Source organism: Maylandia zebra, linkage group LG15 (genome assembly GCF_041146795.1).
Source record: "Maylandia zebra isolate NMK-2024a linkage group LG15, Mzebra_GT3a, whole genome shotgun sequence".
NCBI lineage: Eukaryota > Metazoa > Chordata > Actinopteri > Cichliformes > Cichlidae > Maylandia > Maylandia zebra.
In genome coordinates this window covers 9,889,394-9,913,263 of record NC_135181.1, presented here as the reverse complement: position 1 = coordinate 9,913,263, position 23,870 = coordinate 9,889,394, and the positions used below count along the sequence as shown (strand labels likewise).

General features: G+C 40.1%; 1 protein-coding gene and 1 non-coding gene across 5 annotated transcripts; one reads left to right on the top strand and one right to left on the bottom strand.

Moving 5' to 3' along the window:
• Positions 1-2,089: 2,089 nt before the first annotated feature.
• Positions 2,090-2,161, bottom strand: trnae-cuc (transfer RNA glutamic acid (anticodon CUC)). The gene has a single exon. It is a non-coding gene; the product is annotated as a tRNA-Glu (tRNA).
• Positions 2,162-2,407: 246 nt separating this feature from the next.
• Positions 2,408-23,778, top strand: ncoa7b (nuclear receptor coactivator 7b). Of its 4 annotated transcripts, none has more exons than XM_014412126.3 (17): positions 2,408-2,532; positions 3,430-3,604; positions 8,681-8,826; positions 12,371-12,441; positions 12,611-12,718; positions 13,013-13,111; positions 17,024-17,149; positions 17,480-17,664; positions 18,170-18,324; positions 19,065-19,628; positions 19,713-19,884; positions 20,048-20,195; positions 20,339-20,464; positions 20,582-20,734; positions 21,567-21,662; positions 21,763-21,836; positions 21,966-23,778. In XM_014412126.3, the coding sequence occupies exons 2-17, from the start codon at positions 3,567-3,569 to the stop codon at positions 22,099-22,101; spliced, it is 2,397 nt and encodes a 798-aa protein (XP_014267612.3). In that variant the 5' UTR covers positions 2,408-2,532; positions 3,430-3,566; the 3' UTR covers positions 22,102-23,778. The 4 variants fall into 4 exon arrangements, with proteins under 4 accessions (XP_014267612.3, XP_014267615.3, XP_014267610.3 ...); XM_014412129.3 differs by having other exon boundaries at positions 2,512-2,639; positions 18,203-18,324; XM_014412124.3 differs by having other exon boundaries at positions 2,512-2,639.
• The last annotated feature ends 92 nt before the right edge of the window (positions 23,779-23,870 follow it).

Sequence of the window (23,870 nt, the reverse complement as noted above, 5' to 3'; positions counted from 1 at the left end):
AACTGGATACTAAGTCAGTAACTGAAAGTTTTGAAATAGCTAACTCAAATTTTTGAATAAAGCAAAAACTGTCACATTCATGAGCTTTGTTTCAGCAGACTCTTGAAAGAAAAGTCATGATATCTTCCTCATTCTGAGCATTTTTTGTGTCAGCCTCATGTAAATCTGTCAAAGCTGTTAGCTGCTTGTATAGGGGACCCTAAATTATACTTACACAGCATTTTTTTTAGCTTCCTAACTAACAGCTAATTGGTTTATGGTACAACAATGTCAGCATTCTTACATCTTCCCATAAACTTCAAGATAAAAATTCACATTTTTTTTACACACTTAAGATCATTATATTACACGCCACACACATCTCCATCAGTTATCATTTGTGTGACATATCCTTTTCCCAGTGTTTAGGTTTTGTGTCTTCTTGATGCTATGCCGTACTTGACATTATCAGCGGCTGTAGTCTAAGCTAGAAGTGTGACGTCCAAGCAAAATGATTCAAAATCGCTCCAAGGCCTGCGCTGGTTCCGACCTTTGTGCCTACAACTGTTTGAAAAGATAGAAGCAAGATATTATCTTTGTTTTCTCTGACTTTGTAAAACAGTGCACAACAAATCTGTTTCATTTTAACCCCACACACATGAACCTTAACATATACCATGCCCTAACAATGTGCCCATCCTCAGAGATTGTGTATTTTTGTATGTATGTGTGTGTAACTTTAAAGTAATTTTAACTTTAAGAAAGCACACACTGTAATAATACCAAGCTGTTTGCTGACTCTGATGTAAGAGTACCGTAAAAATTCTAATATCAGAGGCTGAAATGAAACTACCTGTCTACTGTACAGATCTTATATGACTGTATGGACAGAATTAGACTTGTATTATAGCTCTGTCTGTGAAGCACATCTTGAAAACATTACTCTGTAAAGAGTCAAAAGTTTACTTCTGGACATCCTTGGCTTTTTTAGTGCTTAAAATTCTGACAGTATGCTTGTGAGTCTTCTTCCATTTTGCTTCCTTTCTCTCTTTTGATTCGACATCAGGAAAGAAAAAGAGAGAAAACAAGAGACATAGATGTTAATCCATCATTTAAAAAGTAGGAAAATTAAGAGAAAGATTCCAATCAGAAAGCCTCATTCATAGACAGTGTATACGCAGATGGTGGGCAATATTTTGAGCTGTACTATATCTGAGTCACAAGAAGCTTTTGATGGCCCTGCAAGGGGACGATGATACCCAGAGCCACAGGGTCCCTGCCAACACAAATCCTGCTCCCCTCCACCCCCCACAATCCTTTGCTTCTGAGAAGAGGAGGGGGTGGAAGTAGATGAGTGGGTTGATGAGAGGCTGAACAGGCCGGAGGAGGGACACACAGGCGCCATGGCGATCCCTAAGACAACTTATCTCGTCTCTCACAATGATAGCGCCTGTCAAAATAACTGCCAAGATACACAGCCAGGCAGGAACTGGTCAACTCACAGGCCGTCCAATCATGAGGGCCTTCTCGCTGGGGTCCCACCTTAGAGGGCTCTCTGGGACTACAAGCAAACGTTATCTCTGTCTCATTGCTCACTAATAACTCAGACAGGTTGGGTTTAACTTGGCAAAAGCTTTATTGTGGGAATGGCAGGAAACAAAGCAATTAAGTTTAAAACCAAATGTACGTTGAATCAAATACCAATATGTCTGAGAAATTAATATAGGTTGAAGACACCTTGAACATTGATAGTGACTTTGATGTAAAATGAAGACAAATTAAACCTTAGGGAAGACATTGTTTTAGTCTGTAAGAATTTTTATAATATGATACCATATAGCTGCCATTTTCCTACTTTTGAAGACTTGTGCCATTTATTGTGAAGTGTCGCCACCTAGTGGCACAGTTTCTAGTGGGTGGCAAAATAAAATGTACATCTCGTGCAATTACAGGCATTAGAGACGTCTGTGAAAGTATTTTTGCTCTAACAAGAGAAGGATCCCCTTTCCATGTATATTATAAAGAAAGATTACATTATCTGTGTAACCAATACACGAAACAAATTATACTGGAACGTTAAGTTTTCTTTAGAGAAAACGAAAAGTATCTGTTCCCTGACCGGGAATCGAACCCGGGCCGCGGCGGTGAGAGCGCCGAATCCTAACCACTAGACCACCAGGGAGAGATAGCAATGGCTGAAGGTCTGTACCTTTTGTCGTCAACACGGTATCATGATTCGAGGTAAAGTTATGATAATATACGGACAGACAACCTAGTCTCCAGCCTAGTTAAATATTGCTAACACAACTTACCAAGAGCCAATTGGAGGTGAGCTGTCTGTGCTATATGTATACATATATATTGTTTGTTATGTTTTCCACTGGTTGTATATTGTTTTCTTTTCTTTACTTTTGCACCTTTGTGGTCCAGCTACCCAATTTCGCTGTGCAAGAAACCGCACAATGACAATAAAAAGCTCCAAGTCTCTCTAAGTCTAAGCTTTACCGCGCACGCGACACAAGAGGGCGTTGTAAGTGGGAGGATGCATACAAGGTATGTGGGAAATTTTAGGTACCTGTTTTTATGTCAAATATAAGCGTTTCGAGGCGTCGTTGCAAATCCGTGCTTGGCGTGAGAGGTTTATCTGGATGCATGAACAGGTATGCGCTATTTTAAGAAAGCGAATTTGCTTAATGAACGACAAATATATTCTTATTCTCACCACCAGGTTGCTATTGTCTTGTAAACAAAGTGGCTAACTAGCATCGTTAGCATCAGCTGTCTTGTCAGCTGGAGCACCTTTCACTTCTCCCGCGTTTGTTTGTTTGGTTTAAGCACATCAGGGATATCTTTTCTCGTTGTTGCACTGTAAAAAGAGGCCGAAAGCCTCTTTTTACGGAACCATTTATGGAGGATTTCAAATCATGCAGGCTGCTAAAAACTGAGAATGTGGCTAAATGGGATCGTAACGTTGCTTCGGATTGAGCTTTCCCTCAGTGGTTAGCCTCTCACCTGTTATGTAACGCCTTTAGGCTACACGTGGATGAACTGCTATACGTAAACCCGCTAAACTGTGCTACATACTACAAATATTAGTTTCGCTTTTATTTAACTCCACGGCGTTGAAGCTAGCCGGTAACTTGATACAACCATAATGCTTTGACTCTTTACATCAGCTGCTGAGAATAGACTTTATATTAAGTAGTAAAACAACCGTTTACAGTGTTTCCGTTAACCAGATGCAGGTGTGATTGTGTTTTGTAGCCGAGCGCTCCATTTTCCACCCTCTTCGGGTTATTGTCAGCTGACTGAGCTGACATGCCTATTATGGGATGCTTTCATCGCCATCCACTTAAGCTGATGGGGCTTCGCGATCGGTTATTGGGCTCTTGCAGTGCACTGAGCGTTGCTGAATGAAGAGATTAATCCGGTTTCTTCTTCACTCTGCAGGACAAGAAAGACGTGTGAGAGGTGATCTTCCCAGCCTTGTGTCTCCGCGCTTGGATACACACACTGCGTACGGATGTAAGAAGGTGGTTGTTTGTATGGATGCACGTAAATACATGCAGATTTAGCACCCTGGCCTGATGGAAAAGAGAGACAGGAAGCCTGGATATTTTGCCAGGTAAGGGACTCTAGTTTTTATGCAGCTGTCATCTTAAGATTTGCATTTATTTTTTACCTCCTAAAGTCGGCCTCTCATTTGTTGTGAATCACCATGTTTGGTGCTCAATGAGTCGATGTAATTATGTAATGTTTTTTTGCTGAACAATAATGATTTACCCATAGTTAATCACTACAAAGAAGCACACCCATCCCTTTGTGTTTAAAGGCTCAGGGAACAGAAGCTATGAAAATCTTTACGCGAGAATGATAGGTTGAAGGTGTTGGAAACTTTCAAATCTGTGAAAAATCTTAATGAGAAAATAGTTTCTTTAATCCCCTCTTTGTGCATTTAATGTAACTTAACTAATATCTTTATTTTTCCTCTTTGTTTTATTGTCGAGGTTGTCTTTTGGAAGGCATGTGATCGTGAGATGTCCCTTCACACACTGAATAAACTAGTTCCACGGTCTACTCTGTGGCCTGGGTTTAAAGCTGTGGCTTAGCATGGTTGATTGATTGTAGACACCTGTGCCCTTGCTGGAGTAATGAACCTTGCTCAGCTGGTATGTACTGTGCTGTGAAGAAGGCACAAGCTGGTGCTCTTGGAAATTTTTAATGGTTCAGTTCAGTCATAGAAATCCAATAAAGATAATGTAACTCTGATTTCCAGCTGCACGGTTTTTATTCTAAGATTCTCCCAGGGTAGCTCTGCATGATTCATATGTCAATATAACCCTTATTTATCTCATACTGGGCTTTGGTGCAGTTACTACTTTCTTTGAGACCACCCTCCTTTAAAGCCGGCTTTTGCATGATTGGAAAGTTTGAGAAGCAGCTGCTCATAGCCAGAAAGGCACCCCAGAGGTGATCATGTTAGGGTATTGTATGTGTTCCTTGATATCGCAGAGTACCTGAGTCAAACAATATTTTTAAAAATTAAATGTTTTTTTGCTATGATGCACTCCTCCAACCCAGCCGTCTCTCTAACATGATGCCATCTATCACTACAAATCACTGTGCTCCTCTATTTCAGTGTAAACACAGCAATGAAAGGCATTTTAATTATGTTGTGGAGTTAGCTATACAAGCTATCATGTGATGCTTTTTTTTTTTTTTCTTTTTTTTCTTGTGAGGATAAACTAGTGGTTCTCAAACTTTACAAGGATATAAGTTGATCTGAAGCAGCTACTGATTTATTTCTTTTAGAATTTATTTATTATTTAATATAAATGGCAGTCGTGCATCACACGTGGGGCCGTGGCCTGCTGACGCAGTGTCAACTTTAGTAACAGATTTTTGACACCGTGTGAAACATGATATGAGGAAATGTGTGGAAAGAGGCTTACTGCAGTTGCGGTGTATAAAGTGACAAGAAATCTGCAGGTTGTCAACTAGGGCTGCCACGATTTGTCGACTAGTCACGATTACGTCGACTATCAAAATCGTCGACGACTGATTTAATAGTCGACGTGTCGTTTGAAGCTTTGTAAGATCGCAAAAGACGCAGGAATAATAGCAGGATTTAAGAGTGTAATAACGGACTGAAACAGAAGATGGCAGCACAGCATGTACAAGGATGCCAGCTGCCGTTAAACCCCGAAGAAGAAGAAGCAGCTGTGTCCCAGAATTCATAGCGCGGCCCAGCTTAGTTTCCAACAATGGCGGTAGCTAGTTAGTTTTAATATTACTCTTATTATTCTTTCTGGGTCACAAAATAAACGTTTAACATATTTTCAGGCGAGAATGTAGCTGTGTAAACCTCAAATATCTGCTCAGTTTATCAGGATACCACATATTTTCAAAAGCGCTCCGACGTTTTCGGAGACGTCTGTTACCCACTAGCTCGATAGCTAGCCGGGGGCTAGGTCACTAGCGCCGTGAGAACACCGGACTCCCGGCAAATTGTTTTCAAACCCACCGCCATCTTTCGCGACTCAGGTTAAATATATATGAGTCACTTAGATAAATTAAAAATGTTATTGTTTGGCTTTTTTTTAGTATTTTATTTGTTCCTGAGTAAATCGGTTTGGCTGAGATTAAAGTTATAGTTTTTACACAGCTGAATAAACGTCAAGCAGACAGCTGATTATCAGAAGTGTGAGATGCTGGAGAATATACTCCGGTGTCCTGTTATATTTTAGATAGCAAGGAGTTTATTAAACTTCACCGAAACAATCTGCAAATTTCATTAAAATTGAATAAACTATCATCTTGTCTTTATTTTTAGTTAGCACCTTAAAAGCTTAAAGCTGTAAGCTAATGATAGTTGTATAAGAGCAGATGCTGCTGGTGCAATAAGCTGTAGTTTTACGTCCAGTGGATGATGATCTGATTAGTCGACTAATCGCATAAATAATCGGTGACTAGTCGACTATCAAAATAATCGTTTGTGGCAGCCCTATTGTCAACACCTGCTTTCGCGGATGTCGGAACAAATGAGGTGTGTCATCGAACTGCATGGCTGATTTAAGATGGGTAAACATTATTTTGGGGGTGTACTGCTTGTGCACTGAGGCTCACTTGCTGCTGGAAAACCCTCGCTGCACAATACTGCTCTTATTCTGCCTTGTCTAACCTGTTCTACAAAACAGTCTTATCATAGTGTAGAAAAAATATAAACCTTGTTTTTTCTTTTCTTTTTTAAAAACCCTTACAAACATGTAAACTAATGCATATGGAAGGTAAAACAATTAAATGCTTCTGTCATTGGATATACAGTAAAATATAGAAACTGTTTAATCTTGTGTATATGAGGTCATGCTTTATAGCTTAGTGAGCTTAATTCCTTCTTATGGCTCACGTTACTCACTAAGACTACACAGACAGTCTAGTGCGATCCAGCCATTTGTCATGTCTGTATTTCTTTTTCCCCCCATATGATTAGGTTATGTTGGAAATATTATATTATGGAGAAAAATGACTGTCATCACAATCCAGGCAGCCTCTAATTATTAGGTAGACAGCATATTAGATGTTAATGGGGGTTGCAGGCTTCAAACTGCTCATGCAGAGACACTGTGCAGTAGCACTGGTGCCTGTTTGTACAGAAAGTAGAACAAAAATAAGCGTTATCATCTAACACAGCCACTCCTGTAATGCGTATCTCTTCGGCTGCTTTGTGCCACCTCGCTTCCTGACAAATAGAGCAAAGGTCAATGTGAGGTGCACAGGGACAGTATTAACCAGCCACGGTACAAATGTCAGATTGGAAATGAAGATCAGTAAATTAAAATGCTGGTGGAATGGAATGTAAATCCAGGCCTGCCTTCATAATGTGGCACTTCACAGTTTTGTTTCCAAGCAATCCAAAATAAATTGAATTGAGGCATTATGAGGATATGAAGGTGGGAGAACTTTAATATCTGCAAAAGTTCCATCAAAGGTATTATTAGTCTTGTTAAATATCACAAGGTCTGGTATAGATATATGAAAGAATATGGCACAACTGTGCATAAATAGTCACACAAAGAGGCTCATATCAACTTATGTTATTAAAGTAACTGTTACTTTATTCTTACCAGTCAGACTTTAATTGCTTTTTGAGAAAATCCACACACTGATGACCATGTTTTCCTTTACACTATAAACTGCTTTGTGGCTTTTTTCTTTTTTTTTTAAAAAAAAAGGTGGTGTATTTGCACTAGTAGTTTTTCCTCATGCATCTTTGTTTCAGACTGTCTCACTTGAAGCATTTTAATTTGCATTAACCTATACAAAAAGTGTTATGAAGTTTGATCAATAGAAGGAGGCCTTCTGCTGTCTGGAAGGTTTCATTGCTGCTCTGGATACAAAACAAAATAATTCCTGAATGCCCTAAAAAAAAAAAAAAAAAAGTAGAGCAGAGCTCAAGGTTTTCAACAAGCTAACATATAGACTGGCTGTGTCCACACTGGGCCAGATCCATAGACTGAAGCCGTATTTGCCGCATGTTTAAGGGATATGAAAATTAATATTATTAGTAATTGTGTGTCTGTGTTATGCAAGGGCTGTTGTTGTTGTTCATGCCCTCTTTCATGTGTTTGAGTGAGCCGGATTGGAGTCTTTGCTGTGCCAATTCTTGCCCTCGGGCTTTATGTTTCACATTGCTGCTTTAAATCATTTAGCATTTGTTTGGATGTTCATTATCTTCATTGCTTATACTATACAATAAACCATAATTTGTCCATTCTCATTAATAACTTTAAAACATCCTGGGGTCTGTTTTGTGTTTAATTTTCTTTTTATTATGGTAGGAAGCAGTCACTGTTTAGAAACTCAAGAGGGAGATAAGAAGGGTTAAAGAGGAGATGAAGATGATGTAAAGATGAAGGCTGTGATGGAGAGCACTGAGAAATGCCCCTGAGTGAAACAGATGGCGTGCTGTTGAGAAATGCATCAGCAGATTCTTGAGTCCGCGAGCAGATGTGCGCCTGAGCTCTGTCTGGCTGCTGACTTATCGACCCAATCCTTCCTTTCCATTAAAGCACTTGAACACTTAAGTCGAGCCTTTTGCTTTTTCTCGTTTGCCCAGATTGTGCAGAGCAGCCTAACCACTCTCCCTCAATGCTTGTGACGAATCAGTTTGGTGCTGTCTTTTCTTAAAGTACTTAAGCTCTCAGCACGCCTCTGAGAGCCAGCATAATCCTTAAGTGTACAGCTAACCTGTGATTTCACTGCACTGCAGTGGCCCCCTGTAATGCACCCCAACACAATCTGGAGGCGGTGTACTTGATTCCCTTCCCTATTAATGATTAAAGAGGGAGAAAAGGCAGCGTCACAAAACAGCTGAAGCAGCAAAGTAAATGGAGAGAAAAGTTGCTGCTCATTATTAAAAACTTATTGCAGCACCTCTGACAGAAGGAATTAACAGTTAAAGTCTGCTGCATTGTCGATGCTAGAAAAGAAGTGTGGGCTCCCTGGTCATTACACATTATTCTGGAGCTATTCTTCTAGATTATTCAGTAAACCTGATATCTGAAGCAGAAGTTCTGAAGGGTTTAATTTATTATTTCCTCTGCAAGCTAGCAGAATACTTTAAGTTATGGACATGGTTTTAACTGTAGGATTTAAATTCACCATGTTTCTACTTGATCTACCCCCCGGGGCATCTCATCAGGCTGAAGAGGCGGAAACAGCTCAGGGGGAGCCAATCGGAGAAGACTGTGAATGAACAGAATCCGGAAATCATCTCCTGTCCCGACATTCCAAATGACAGTGACGCCAACAAAAAGGCAGAGCTACAGAGAGCGACAGGAAAGCTAGGTAAGATGGTGACAACACACATTTCAAAGTTGCTTCTCTGAATGTTGGAATATACCCTAAATCTAAGTGGCTGCTTTTCCTGTTGAAAATGGTGGATGGTCATGTCAAACAAGGCAAACATTTCAAATGAGAAGGTCATTGTATACGCAAGTAATCCATGAAACGCAAAAGCTCTAAAGAGGCATCCTTAATATCGGCATCTTGTGAACGCAGAAGCCTCACCCACCTGCTGGCCAAATCCTGGCCAATCAGATGAAAGTTGGCTTAAAGGGAGAAGAGTTAATAGTTTCGGAATATGAATGGGCTCAGATGGCACCGATACAGTAAAAGATGAGGAGTCCACGAATACAAATATGGAGTTGGAACATAGCATTTTAGTTACCCTCTGATAACATAAAGACTGAATAATTTAACATAAAGACTGTGCAGGCTGTGTGCACATCTCTGCTTGGGTTAGTTCTGTTTGGGAGAATAAGATTGCTGATCTTAAGCCCTTTACGCACTGAACACGTACAATCTGTGAATATTTCATGCGTTAAAAATATTTTTCGGACTCTCTTGCAGCTGTTCATGAGGGCCACGTCATTTCGGTGGAGGAATTTGCAGCGCTTTTTGTTTTGTTTTTTTAAACCAAGCACAAATTATACCAAACAGATCTGACCAGACAGATGCACCTGACAGCAAGTGCACTCATGGCTCAAAACACACACAGAGAATGATTATACAGTGATATGGAAATGATAAAATAATACTGTTTTACCTCAGGCACACAGCTAGACTCTGCTTCAGGTCAGTCGGCTCTCTGAAATGATTTCTCTGCCTCCTCAGATATGTTCCCAACTCTGCCAGCAAGACTCAAACTGCCCCACTGACATCCTGAAATATGTACGAAAGCAGCCGTGACACTGCTTTAACTCAGCTGTGCCCTGCCATGACAATTAGATAAACCCAAAATTTCAGTTTCTTCCCTTTCTTTAGAGACATTAGGACCAGCTCATCGTGGCTTGATGTCAACTCGATTGATTTTATTTATATTTTTCTACGGTGCAAACGCAACATGTTCATTGTGTATGTGCATCACACTACAAGTGCAAATCTGAAAAATTCGTAATTTTGTGTGGGTTTTTGGGTTTGTTTGTTTTTTGCAATGCACTTGGTATATAATGGCCTTTCTCAGTAATGTTTATCATCTAATGCCCTTCATCAGAATCGGTGTAAATTTATTTATAAGCGCATTTAAAAACAACACAGGTTGACCTTAGTGCTGTACAAACAGGAAAAAAGAAAAAAAAAACATGTTGTGTGACTTGTCAATCAGATTTGTGGAAGTCTGTAAAACAAATGGTAGCCCTTTGGCTGACAGAAGGCTTTGTGGCACAGATGTGATCTTTTGAGGGTAAAGAATTGAAAATGCAAATAAAACTAACCTTGCATGTCAGCTTTACAGTTGAATAACAAAATCTTATACGGAGGAAGTTAAACTTTCCCTTGCTTTTACTAATCATAATTTGAATTGCATTTTTCCAGCAGCTTTCCGAACTTATTTTTAAAAAAAGATTTCTTTATTTTTAACTAGAGTTGTTTTACACTTGCAATATACACTGATTAATATCTGAGGATCCTCTGTGGTAAAACAACCTCAGCAGTTTTAAACGGGAAGTTGCATAACCTTTATCCTGTTCTAGTATACCGTTAAAGATGATATTCAGTACTCTGTATTCACAATGTCATTTAGTACTAAGATTTGACGCTACTCTTGGAAAAATGTCATTATTGATCAACAATATTGTGCCACCCATCATTTCTTTATATTTTGCTGGGTAATCTTAAGGTCCAGGCTCTCAGGAGGCCAGTCCATGACTGACGGTGATCCATTGTATGATTTAATTTTCAGGTATGCTTTTACTGCAATAAAAGTGTGTTTAGGATCAGTATCACACTGAAAAAGATTTTAAACCCAAAATTTTAAATTTATAAGTCGTTCTGTAAGACCTGTCACTGATTTTCAGTCGGGTACAGAAACGACCCTTGCACCGAGGCTCTGATGAGGCTTCAGTAAACAGTAGATGTATCAACTGTAGATTCAAGTAAAGAAATAGAACCAAATTGTTTTTGCAACAGGCTGTTAGAAACAGAGTGTCTAAGATAAAATTTAAAACTGGTTCTTTAATTTGTCTTCTATGTGTAGGCACAACAATGGTTCATTCCATGAGTTAGGTGTCGTTTTATGCTTAAATAATCCAAAGATCATTGCCAAGTTTAAAAGATTAAAAAAAATCCTCTCAAATTGGTCAAGTGCAAGGACAGGAGTGAAAACGAATAGAAAAAGCAAGAAGTATCTGAAGAAAAACTGAAAGACCTTCAGAAAGCCTGAAAAAACTATTGTTCAAGCCCACTGAAAAGATTATGAGGTCTGGCTGTTTGGAAGCAATATTGAAAGAGGGGTGATTTAAGGCTGTCTTTCCCCCCCTAAATTTAATGTGCATCAGACTTTTTGCATGGTCGAGGTAAGCTTCTTATTAAATTATTATTGAGTCATTAAAATGACTCAGTTGAATTGTCGTGGCTTTTAAAATATGCCAGTCAAAAAGTTGCGGTTGTTAATATTATTTTAACCAAATAAAACAATATTTAATAAGTGTGTACACTACAGATTTTATTACAAGACATCCTGTGGGCCAACATTGTCTTGTGTAGAAACCCATTATGACCTGCAAAACAAAAAGTGACCATTGCAACCATTATGGGCAGTGCGTGTCATGCTAGCATGTTTTGCTGGGTTTCTTTGGCTGTGAAAGAGCAGTGATAACTCCTGTCACAAGTTCAGTGGGTCAGCCAGCTGTAAAAAGCCATTTCTATTATAATACATAGTGCAAATGTGGTATTCTTTAGTGTAAAGGGCAAGAAATACACACAAACAAACTGTTAAGTCCCATTGACTAAAAGTCCTGCACAGTATAATATCAGTCACAGCCTGGTACAGGCTCGGTGAATAAAGTGACAGCGGCCTTTTCTTTGATGCTCTGTACAGTAAAAAGAAGCAGACGCAGCTGGAGTCTGGCCAGCTAATGCTTACTCATGCCCTCTGTATCCATGGCGGGGGCGGCAGTATAATGAGGCAGTCAGGGAGTGGAGCACTAATAGCCTGTGCTTTCCCGGCAGGAAGAAACTGCTGACTGTGGACCTTCTCTGCTACAAGGGTCAGATTATGTGTGTGTGTATATATACAATAACCACTTCTGTGTTTGTAGTGTTTTGAGGCTGGATAATGATAGGAGATGAGCAGCTGGTACTGAATCACAGTCAGACAACTAAAGGCTTTTTAGAGGGTCCTCCCCCCCCCCCCTTTTTCTTTTCTTTTTTTTTTCCTTTTTCTAACCCCAACCCCTGAAACATTGCTTTTTTTCTTTATTAACACAATTAACCCATTTATAAGACCTATATAACCCATTTATATAGCTCTTATAAGAAGTTTTTTCCTAATCATACTGTTATTTTACAGTCGTCCTTAGTCTACAGTCCTCTTTCTGTTCTGTTCTGTCAGATGATGGCTGTAAAGTTACCAACAAGGCAAAAATGGAAAAGACAAGGCCGCCGGGGACAGTGGAGTTCGTTGTGAGTAACATCATTTTTTTTGTTGTTGTTGTTGTTGTTTTTTTTCCTTTTAAGTAAGGTGCTGTAGACTTGCAAGGGAAGAGATAGAAAATTTCCGTTGTGTAGCATTTTGAGCTGTTTGCATTTAAAATGTCTCACATTTTTACAGAGGAGATGATTTGTGTTACAGGTGGGACGTGATGATTCCCTCAACAGCATCGCACTCAAGTTCAACATCACCCCAAATAAACTGGTCCAGCTGAACAAGCTGTTTTCTCGCAGTGTCTACCCCGGGCAGGTGAGAAAGCTGTGACACTAAGCATCAGCTGGATAATGTGTTAGAGCGGGTTTTCCACTAATTTCCACAAAGGAACACTTTGAAAACGCATATCTTGAAAGGGGTAGGGCGGCGATATCGGCTACACTGATGTGGACTAGGAATGAAAAGAATCTTCATCGTTTGATGGAAATGAAAATGATCACTGAAGGTTAAAAGCAGATATAGAAGTTTAGCCCATTTATTATGTCATGCTGCTTTTTTCCCCTGTTCATTACTGATCATCTAACTATTGGTTATCTGTTATTACTACAGAAACTGTTTGTCCCTGATGTGACTCAGTCAGAAACTGAACTCAAATCTCCGACTTCCTCTGATCCCATCGCTAAAAACGTGTCAGAGAAGTCATCACAAGTAAGTCAAATAACATTCATTATATTACTTGGAGTACTGTGATCATACACAGGACTTCGGCATGAACCAAAAAAGCTAATTTAGCCTCTATCATGTGACATACCATACACCCCGAGATAAGTATTCCAAATTATAGAACCTTTACCCGTATTGTGGCCATTCAAGGACAAAAAGATTGTTAAAGGGTATTTGAAGGTTTTGGTAGCATGTGCTTAAAATGCACTGTAAGATGTGTATTTAGAACTACATTTGCTTAAATTAGTTATACTTGAGGTAATTCTTGAATTACAGTCTTGTGCATAAGTCTTGAGCTGCTCCACTTTATATTTTGCTTCCAAGAAGTCAGTGTAACCCTGTTTACCCTTAATTAATAACAGTAAAGACAATATCACTGGGTCGGCAGTAGTGCGAGGTGTAAAAATCAGCAATGAAAAGCAACACCATAGTAAACTTTGCACAAGAATGCGTATTTGTATTTGCAGTACATCTGTCATACAGCAATTTATAATACAGACTTTCTTAATAAGAAAGTCCTTTCTAAAGTCTTTCAAGTTATCAAGAAGTTTTCAAGCTGCTTTTTTTTTTTTTTTCCAAGCTGCTTTTTCACCCTATTGCAGTTCAGACACTTATACCTGACCATTCAGATGAATGTTTTTGTTTTTGCTTTTTTAAGCCTCTTAACTCTGCGACCTGTACATCATTCAAGCATAAAAAGGCACCTACCTCAAGTGCTTAACCAGTGTTGTCTACACACAAGAGAACTTAGCAAAGTTATATCTTTAGGCACTTTGTTACTAGCAGTCTAGTGCAAAAACATGTAATTTGTTCTGATTTCCTTGGTTGAATCAGTTTTAAAGGTATAAAGATAGTAACTTTGTAACAACAAGGTGACTCCCAAAGAGCTGTTAGCAGAAAGCTTACCATATCTCAGCATGGTGTGCAGTGTGAGATTTGAGGAAAAATGGACAAGTGGAGGACAAAAAGTGACAGGCCTAAAACACTATCAACAGCAGATGAAGGGAAGTCAATAATTTTGGGGGGCAGAGTTATTGAGGAGTGGTAGAAGACCAGCAGCAGCTTCTGGTCCAAGTTATGTTTCCTCAGGACATGGAAGTGCAGTCTTTACCAAGACGTTGGTGTTGTGGGTCCAGGTGAGGTTGGTGGAGATGTGAGTGCCCAGAAAACCTTGAGAAACCTGAAGGCAAAGACAGATCCCACCTATACTTCATTATGAATTCTTTTGTCTTAAGGACGCTCAGCTTCACATTATTTTCTAAACACCAGCGGGACAAGTTCTCTATCTCCGCCCTGTATCTCTGATCTCTGATCTCCTTTAGGGATCAGCCCAACGTCATTGGCATGCTTGACAATGAGGTTGGTTGGGTGGATTGATGTGCAGTCTGATGTGTACTGGGCGTAAAGTAGGAGGCTGAGAACACAGCCCTGCAGGGATCCAGTGCTGAGTAACATTTGGGGGTCTGGTCACCTAGTCAGACTGATTTGAGGCCGGTTGGTGAAAAAAGGTGGTCACACCAAATATTGACTCATTAGAATTGTACAAACTGTGTTATTATTTTATTATTAACCTTTATTTTACCAGGAAAAGTCCCATTGAGATTAAAAACCTCTTTTCCAAGGGAGTCCTGGCCAAGAGGCGACAACATGTTAAAATTACAAAGTTACATACATGATTATAAGTAACAATTACATTTTAAAAAACATTTTTCTCTGGCTCTCTCAATTTGGACTTAAAAGCATTTAATGAAATAAGATCTGCTATCTTCCAGTCTTTTTGCATCATGTTCCATGTAAAAGGGGCAGCATAAGAAAAAGCCCTCTTTCCCAGTTCAGTTCTGGCAAATGGAACATTGAGCAGAAGAAGATCGCTTGAACGCAGGCTATAAGAAACAGTACTCCTCCATGTGAGCAGATCGCAAATATAGGTGGGCATTTGTCCAAGCAGGGCCTTGTAAATAAAGATGCACCAGTGATCAAACCTCCTGGAGGACAACGAAGGCCATCCCACTCGGGCATTCAGATCACAACAATGGGTCAAAGCCCTACAGTTTGTAATAAACCGTAAAGAGGCATGATATACTGAGTCAATCTTATGAAGACACTAGGCGGAAGCATTCATGTACAGCAGATCACCATAATCTAAAACAGATAAAAATGTGGCATTTACAAGACGCTTTTTTGTCTCAAAAGAAAAGCAAAATTTGTTTCGAAAGAAAAATCCTAATTTTAGTTTGAGTTTTTTCACAAGATTGTCTATGTGAGATTTAAAGGTCAGAGAATCATCAATTAAAAAGCCAAGATATTTATACGTATGCACCACTTCTATGAGGTTTCCCTCAAGAGTGGACACCAAAGGGACAGTTTGAGGAAATCTCTTCATGTTTGAAAACAACATTAGCTTTGTCTTTTCAGCATTAAGAACCAATTTCAGCTCCAGAAGTGTGTGCTGAACCACATCAAAAGCTTTCTGCAAAGATTCTATTGCCTTTTCAAGGTTTGAGCCAAAGGAATAAATAACTGTGTCATCAGCATAGAAATGCATACTAGCATTTGACACATTTTGTCCCAAATCATTTATATACATGATGAACAACAGAGGTCCTAAAATTGAACCCTGTGGCACCCCAGTGTGAATATTCAAAAGTTCTGAGCACAGATTTTCACATTTAATGCATTGAGTCCTGTCACTCAAATAGTTAGTGAACCAGGAGACAGCATGTCTAGACAGCCCCAAAGAAAGAAGCCTATGCTTCAAAATGACGTGATCCACAGTGTCGAAAGCTTTTGACAGGTCGATAAAGAGAGAAGCGCAGTGCTGTTTTTTTATCCAGAGCAACAAGTATGTCATTTATCACTTTTGTGGCAGCCGTAACAGCACTATACTGTTTTCTAAACCCAGATTGCATTTTTGAGAGAACTTCATTAGAGTACAAGAACTCTTTTAATTGCTCACTGACGAGAGACTCAAGGACTTTTGCCAAGACACACAAGTTTGATATTGGCCTGTAATTAGTCAGAATGGCTGGGTTGCCTCCTTTTAATATTGGCGTAACAAAAGCAGACTTCCAAACAAGTGGAATTTCTTTAGTTTGGATTGAAAGATTAAAAAGGATCATAAGAGGTTGTGCAATGTAATCAGCTGCTATTTTCAGAAAATAGGGCTCTATTAAGTCTGGCCCTGGGGGTTTCCTGTGATCTAAGGCTTTAAGAGCTTTATGCACTTCCTGGACAGAAAAAGGAGAAAAATCAAAAAGCTCCCCAAAATATGTTTGGGGTTCTGTACAGGGAGTCATGGGGGCTGATCCAACAGAGTTAAATAAAAAACCAGTAGCTACGAAGTGCTTGTTAAAGCTATTTAAGACCTCAGTTCTGTCATAAACTGGGACAGAATCTTTTAAAATGAATTTTGGAAGAGCCTGTGATATTTTATTTATAGATAAGGACTTAATTACTTTCCAAAATTTCTGAGGGTTATTGAGGTTTTCTGTAGTAACAGATAAATAGTATTCTGACTTAGCCTTCTTGATAAGTGTCGTGCATTTGTTTCTTAATTTCCTAAAGTCTAACCAGTCAGTCAGGGAATCATTGTTCCTAGCTTTTGCCCATGCCACATTGCGCTGATGGATGGACTCTGATAATTCCGATGAAAACCAAGGGTTCTCCCGTCCCTTGACCCTAAATTTTCTGGCAGGTGCATGCTTATTTAAAATCTTCATAAAAATTCCTTTAAAATAAGCCCAAGCCAGATGGATGTCTGGTATCAGACTCAAATTCAAAGATTGTGTTCTTGACTTATGTACAGTATATCCTTATGTTTGTACCTTTTGAAACAAGCCGTACTAAATAAAAGCACAACATTAATCTCTCTGATCTCTGCCTTTCAACATCTTTCAGTATGGCGTTCCAAACTGTAGGTCAGCAACGGCCCTTCGCCGCGAGCTCTCCCCAAGCTCTGAGGACGAGAGTCCATTAACGGTCAAATTCATAAAAATGAGCTGCAAGTACTTCACTGATGGCATGGTAAGAAGGAAAATTCATACTGGGTTAACAAGCAGAAATGTCCAAACTGGTGAATTATTGCATCTCATGTATGAAGTTAGACTTATTTTAATTTTTTATAATTCCACCCTGGGGGAAATTTCCTTGTTACAGCAGCACAAGGAACAGTAAAAAAAGGGGAATTAAAGATGTAGTAGAAAACAATGGTGTACAAAACAAGACAAAATACTACACTATATACAGATGGTTACTATATAAAGTAAAATGCAATTGGAAACATCAATATTTAGTTTTGTCTTTGATCAAATTGTCACCATCTTGCTGCCTCTTTGTGCATTTTGATTTTTCCAGGGTGTTGTTGGAGGCGTGTTAATTGTGACGCCCAACAACATCATGTTTGATCCGCACAAGTCGGACCCCCTGGTGATCGAGCACGGCTGTGAGGAATACGGCCTCATCTGCCCAATGGGGGAGGTCGTCTCTGTAGCGCTGTACGACGACGTGTCGCGCATGAAGCTCAAGGACGCTCTGCCATCGTAAGACCTCTCTCCGTGTCACTTGCCACATTTCCTCCTTCGCTAACCGTTCCTCTCAACTCGATTCTTATTCCTCCTTTTTTGTTCCTCCTTCCCGTTTCTGTTTTATGAGAAATAAACTGCAAACTAAGATATTACGAGCCCTTCAAGCTTTTCAACGTGTTTCCTAACATGCTCCTGAGATTGTCATCTTAGCTTTGTTTCACTCTTTCCTCCATAGCTGTTAATCAAAACTCTCTCCAGTGCAAGATCAGACTTTTTACTTTCCCATTTTCACCTTTTTTGTTCTGTTTAAGCTTTAAGTTGCTGTTTCACATCACATTTACTACTTTTAAGTTGTATACCACATTAATTTCTGTTGGGCATTTTTCTTTTTTCTTTTGTTTTCCCATTTCTTTTTTTTTTTCTTTTTTTTTTTTTCCCCCGCAATTCTGTTTGTTTGTTTGTTTGTTTTTTTCCTCATTCTTAATTGCGGTGTGTGTGGTGCCACACCGTGAACTCACAGAGACCTACCCCAGGATCTGTGTCCTGTGTACAGGCCCGGAGAGTGGGAACAGCTGCCATCAGAGCAGGAACTAAACCCCTTCAGTCGCTATGAAGCTCTGAATCCCAAACAACCAATAGTTCTGGATGACATTGAATCAACCCTTTCTGAAACTGGTAGGATATGAAGTTTGTGTTTGTGGTCCACTTGTGGTTGCTTTTTTGTCTGCTTTTATGGTTAACACAAGCTACTTTTCGTTAGCTAGCCCATTAATGAAAGGCAGCTTGCGAATCTTGAAATCCAAACCTGAGACCAAATATTAATTTATTTTCAACGATGCTCAGTTGACATTAAAAGGCTCAAAGTGTGGGGGGAAAAAAATACAAAATTCCCCACACCACCAGCATCATCCTAAACTGTTGACACAAGGCAGGATGGATTCACGGTATCGTATTGATTACACCAAATTCTGACCCTGCCATGCAAAAGAAATTGGGATTGGAAAAATGTTGCCTGGTCTGATTAGTCTCCAGTCTTTTGCTGAGCTTGTTTGTCTCTTTTTAGCTGACAGGAGTAGCACTAGGTGTGGTCTTCTGCTGCTGTAGCTCCTGACTTCAAAGATGCGTGGCCATTCTCCTCAAGACATTTTCATTTTCACCCAGAGAACCGCTGCTCATTGGATACTTTCTTTTTTCATTTGCCGTAAACCCAAGAGAGTGTCTATATGTCTATGTGAACTGAGCCTCTACCATGTGATTGCTTTTTTTTTTAGATATTTTCTAATCAAGAAATTAAGGATTTTACTACCCGTACTGCTTTACTAATGTTGAAGTATAAGGAGGGGGGTTGTAGTTGGGGCATTTGACACTGATTTCTGACATATGCTAAATTTAATCAAAACCTGTTTTGATAACAGTGAGTACAGTGGGCGAACAGACAGAGAAGTCTCCATCAGATGAAGGCTTTACCGAGCTGGAGCCAACTGTCAACGGGAGCACAGACGAGGCAGAGGGGACATCCTGCAGAACACTCGACAGAGACCAACATGAACTCCTAGGACAGAGTCCAGGCCAGGGAGACCATAAGAACCAAACTCAAGGGAAGCTGGATGATGAGGAAGACGAAGGTGTTGCTCAGAACACCTCCATCGAGGATGGAGAGTCGATACAGTCCTCCTCAGAGGCTGAAAAACAGGGTGACTTGCATAATAAACCTACAAACCAGATGGTAACTGAAACCAAAGACGCAAACTGTGAAGGAACTGAAAAGCTGCTAAACGGTGTTGATGATAAAATAACAAGTGCACCAGTGGACCAAATCAGGAGGCAAAGTCTGAAGCAGGCTTCAGAGGTTGATGAGACGTCTGGCCCAGACAGACCAGCAGAGGAGGACGAACTCAGTGAGGAGGAGAGGCAGAAGAAAACCTATGAGTTGGAGATGAAATCCTGGCTACTGAAGAGAATGCAAGCTCCAATAGAAGGTACAAGATTTCAGACTTCGATGGGACTAAAATAAAGTTTCAGCATGAAATGGCTAAACTCTTTATTTTCTCCATACCTTGCAGACATGCTTTTCTCATCAGAGGAGAAGAGCAAAAACCCACCAATGTTCCTCTGCTTCAAAGTTGGGAAGCCAATGCGGAAGTCCTTTGCCACCTGCATGACCTCTAGCCCCGCCCACTCATTCGGGGGCCGGGAAAAGCAGCCAGAATATTGGTTTGCTGTGCCACAGGAAAGGTATATTTAAATGTTTTATATAATCCTAGTGCCAGTTAAATGCTGCAAAAATAACTGTGATGTAAGCTGTGTTGAAGGGGCATTGGTTTACTAATGGTATATTTGCGGCTACACTAGTCGGCAGTCTCCTGATTTCGTGTGTGTGTGTGTGTGTCTGCGGTAGGGTGGACGATCTGTATGCCTTCTTCGTTCAGTGGTCCCCAGACGTGTACGGGAAGGAGGCTCGAGAGCAGGGCTTCGTTGTGGTGGAGAAGGATGAGCTGGACATGATTGATAATTTCTTCAGCGACCCTGCATCTTGCAGCTGGGAGGTATGCTCGGGCCTCCAGCTCACCTCACCTCATCTATTTTCTTTTTCAAGCTAACACTACAGTGGTGTTTTGCCTTTTTCAGCATTTTAAAAGCACCTTTGTCTTGCAATCATTTCTGTTCTGTTTGTGTACTTGTGCGCTAGATTATCACCCTTGATGAGGCTAAACGTAGGCAGAGTTTTGGCAGTATCGATGTAGACTTCTCTATGGATGCACTCCCCATGCTCATTGATACAAGTGATCTGCTGCAGGATACACACATTGAGAAGGTAATCTTCAAATATCCAGACATGCGGCTGCTTTCTGAACACTTTAACATCTCACTTGGTGAAAGGAATTTAAGGAAATTCAGTTTTTCAGGGCTAATGGTGTGTACGTTTCCCCAGCTGGCCTGTCGTTTGCCTGCCCGTGTGCAGGGCTATCCATGGAGACTGGCCTACAGCACAGAGAAACATGGGACCAGTCTGAAGACTCTGTATAGGAACCTTGCAGATGTTGACAGTCCTGTGCTGCTGGCCATCAAAGACATGGATAACCAGGTAGACATAGTCATCATAGATGTGAAGTGTTTAAATAACTGTGAGCTTTAGGAACGTGACATCAGCATTAGGTGAACAGAATATGAGACATCGGGAGGTGAGTAACTTCAGATGGTTTGACTCCTAAGCACAGTGTTGTTGGCTTGTGTTTTATTGCCTGTATAGATTCATATCTGTTAACCCTCAAGCTGACAGTGACAGTCACATCATCTTAGCGTTTTAAAATCAAACCAGTGGACACTGCATACTCATATGGTTTAGAGCTACTGAGTCTATAAAGTCAGCAGAAGAGTGTTTGATGAGGTCATAGTTTTCACTTCCACTTCATTTTGAAACAAGGGGCCCCCTGCTGGCCAATATAAAGAGTGCAGTTTAAGGCATTACTGCATCACTCTGTTACTTTCCAGACTTTGCCTATCTTCTTATATGGTTTAACACTTTACGCAGGCCACCTGGAGTTATTTTATAACTTTGGGTGTAAAACTGCAAAATAATTCTCATCTTTCAGGAACCATTTGAATTTTCTCTTTTGCCCAAAATGCTTGAGGAGTTATAATAATGAGAAGCACACATGGGGAAAAATCTAGGCGGAGCTGGTTTTTCTGTCTGCATTCAGACCGCAGTACCTTGTGAATGATTTGTGCTATTGCGATGCACCAAATTTCTCCATGAAGCTCGTCTGCTCTGCTTTTCGAAGCGTTTGATTTTTGTGGGTTAAGACTAATTTCAAATGTACTAATTTGATTTATGCTATGGCCTGAGAGAGTGGAATCTGTGTGATTATTAGTCGTAAGGAAACTTGATTTCAAATCTAATCTGACTCTCGTCACAGATCTTTGGGGCATTTTCAACTCATCCTTTCAGAGTGAGCGAGCACTGCTATGGCACAGGAGAGACCTTCCTCTACAGCTTCTGTCCTGAAATCAAGGTTTGCGTCCAATCAGTTCACAAGCTCACTCTGGTTAGTTCACCCTTAATCACTAAAAAGATCTCAGTAGCGACTGTGCTGCTTTGCTACTTGCTTTCAGGTGTACCGCTGGACAGGGGAGAATTCCTACTTTGTGAAAGGCAATACCGATTCACTGCAGATGGGAGGAGGAGGGTATGTACAGCTACCTTAGTTTCAATTCAAGCATCAAGTTGTCTCAATAATCTAAATCCTTGGGACAGAAGAGTAGAGACAGTAGAGGGTTTGATAGTTGTCAGTAATCAGCACTGCCTTCCTCTGCAGTGGTCAGCTGGGTCTGTGGCTGGACGCCGAGCTGTACCGAGGGACCACCACCAAATGTGCCACCTTTAACAACCAGCCACTGTCCTCCCAGCAGGACTTTAACATCCACAGTCTGGAGGTCTGGACCTTCGAGTAAACCCATCTTCTCAAACTACATTCACTCTCCCTAAAACCTTTAACATCACCCATTTCTATTATGCACCACTTGGAGGCAAACATAGCTACCCACAAATGACGCTAAATGTTATGTGAATGAAGTTCAGAAGCCCCTCGTGGAGCCATGTTGACCGCCGGCCGCGCTGTGTCTTCTGTAGCCTGTTTTTGAAGTGAGTGTATTCAGCAGGTAGGCTGGCGAGTTTGTCTGGGTCACCGTCCGTTCAGAGGTGAAGATGTAAGAAAATGTTTTTTGCTCTTGGTTCATTGGCTGCCTTAGACATCAGACAAAGCCTCCAGCTTCCCCCAGCATGCAGACTGCCTTACCACCATAAGCTTGTGAGGAGAGATTGAAGGTGAGGATAGCTGCTTTTTGTCTTTTTCTCTTTGTTTGTTTTGACCCATGTTGCTGTGAGGGCTAAAGAAGCCAATCTGCTGACGATACTATTGAGGTGATCCCTATAAGAGCTGATTTTTAAGTCTGCGTGAAAGAAAAAGGAGTCCGACAATACCACATGTCTATTTGTTAATAAATAATTGTTAATATAATTTGTATTTTGGGGAATGTACAGATGTGTGTACTGAAAATACTTAGTGGCTTTTTTTTTGCTTTTTTTTTTTCAAATGTTCAAATCACTCGCCATCAAATTCAGTTTGGCTGGAATTGTTTACAGTGAAAGAGTTCACTTTCTGTGAAGGACATCTTGTGAACGCTGTCTTTATCTTTTTATTTTGAGTTTGTTCATGTGAAATGAGTGAATTCCTCACAACTGCACACAATGTTGGCATTCCCTGTGTCCAGTCCAAAAACCGCTGACGGAGCCAGGAAACACTTGCAGTGACCAAATATGTTCTGTTTAATTAAATAATTTCATATTTGTCGTGCGCTCGTCTTATTTTATAAATATATTTTTGCATTCTGTTTTTACAAAGAATGTTTGCTTTATTTTTCCTTTTTTTTTTTTTTTTTTCTCTCTCTCTCTCTCTCTGTTGACTTTTGCCAGTATTGAATTCCTGCCTCTAAATGAGTAATGTAGACTCTTATTTGTGGTCTGTGTTGTTCAGAGACTTGCAGCCTGTAGAAGTTTAACATGATGTCACTTTGCACTGCAGGATAAATTGATGGCCCGTGCTGTGTTGTACCCTGAAGCTTTTCTACAATGTAAAATTGTTACTGAATGTCACTACAGGAGGGAGTCCAGCCTCCTTAAAAAGGGATGGGAAAGGGATACACTTTTTTTTTTCAATGCACATTGATATGCCACTAACTAAACAATCAGATCTACTAACACAGGGTGAAAATGTCCATTTGCGCCCTCTGTATCTGACACAGGCTTGTAGTGCATGAATATGCAATACTGCAAACATCTGACACCACTGACAACGATCCCTGCCGTACTAGTCACTATAACGCTGGTTAGCGCTTCATGTTGAATTGAGCTTGGTTGTCGTCGGCTGTTCAGTGTTGTAGCTGTGAAGTATTATTTCTTGTGAATCCAAAACTGCTGTGTTCTGTGATATCATGATCTATTTATTGTGTTGTCACTGCAACTACATTTAAAATTAAATGTTAAATATATACAAATAAAATATTGGCAGTGTGTGGTTTATATCTTCCACCTCTTCAACAATCAGTGATTATTAAAGAAGATGAAACACTTGGAGCTTTTCAAGCTTGTGTCATGTTTTAGACTCATTCTCATCCTAATCACACACTATGTATTAAAACACAATATTAACCATAATTGTTTT

Excerpts from the sequence above, each read along its gene's own strand:
- ncoa7b (XM_014412126.3), top strand. The coding sequence starts at position 3,567 with ATGGAAAAGAGAGACAGGAAGCCTGGATATTTTGCCAG. Across the intron at positions 3,605-8,680 it reads AAGCCTGGATATTTTGCCAG|GCTGAAGAGGCGGAAACAGC; the intron begins GTAAGGGACTCT and ends GCATCTCATCAG. Across the intron at positions 17,665-18,169 it reads CTCAAGGACGCTCTGCCATC|AGACCTACCCCAGGATCTGT; the intron begins GTAAGACCTCTC and ends GTGAACTCACAG.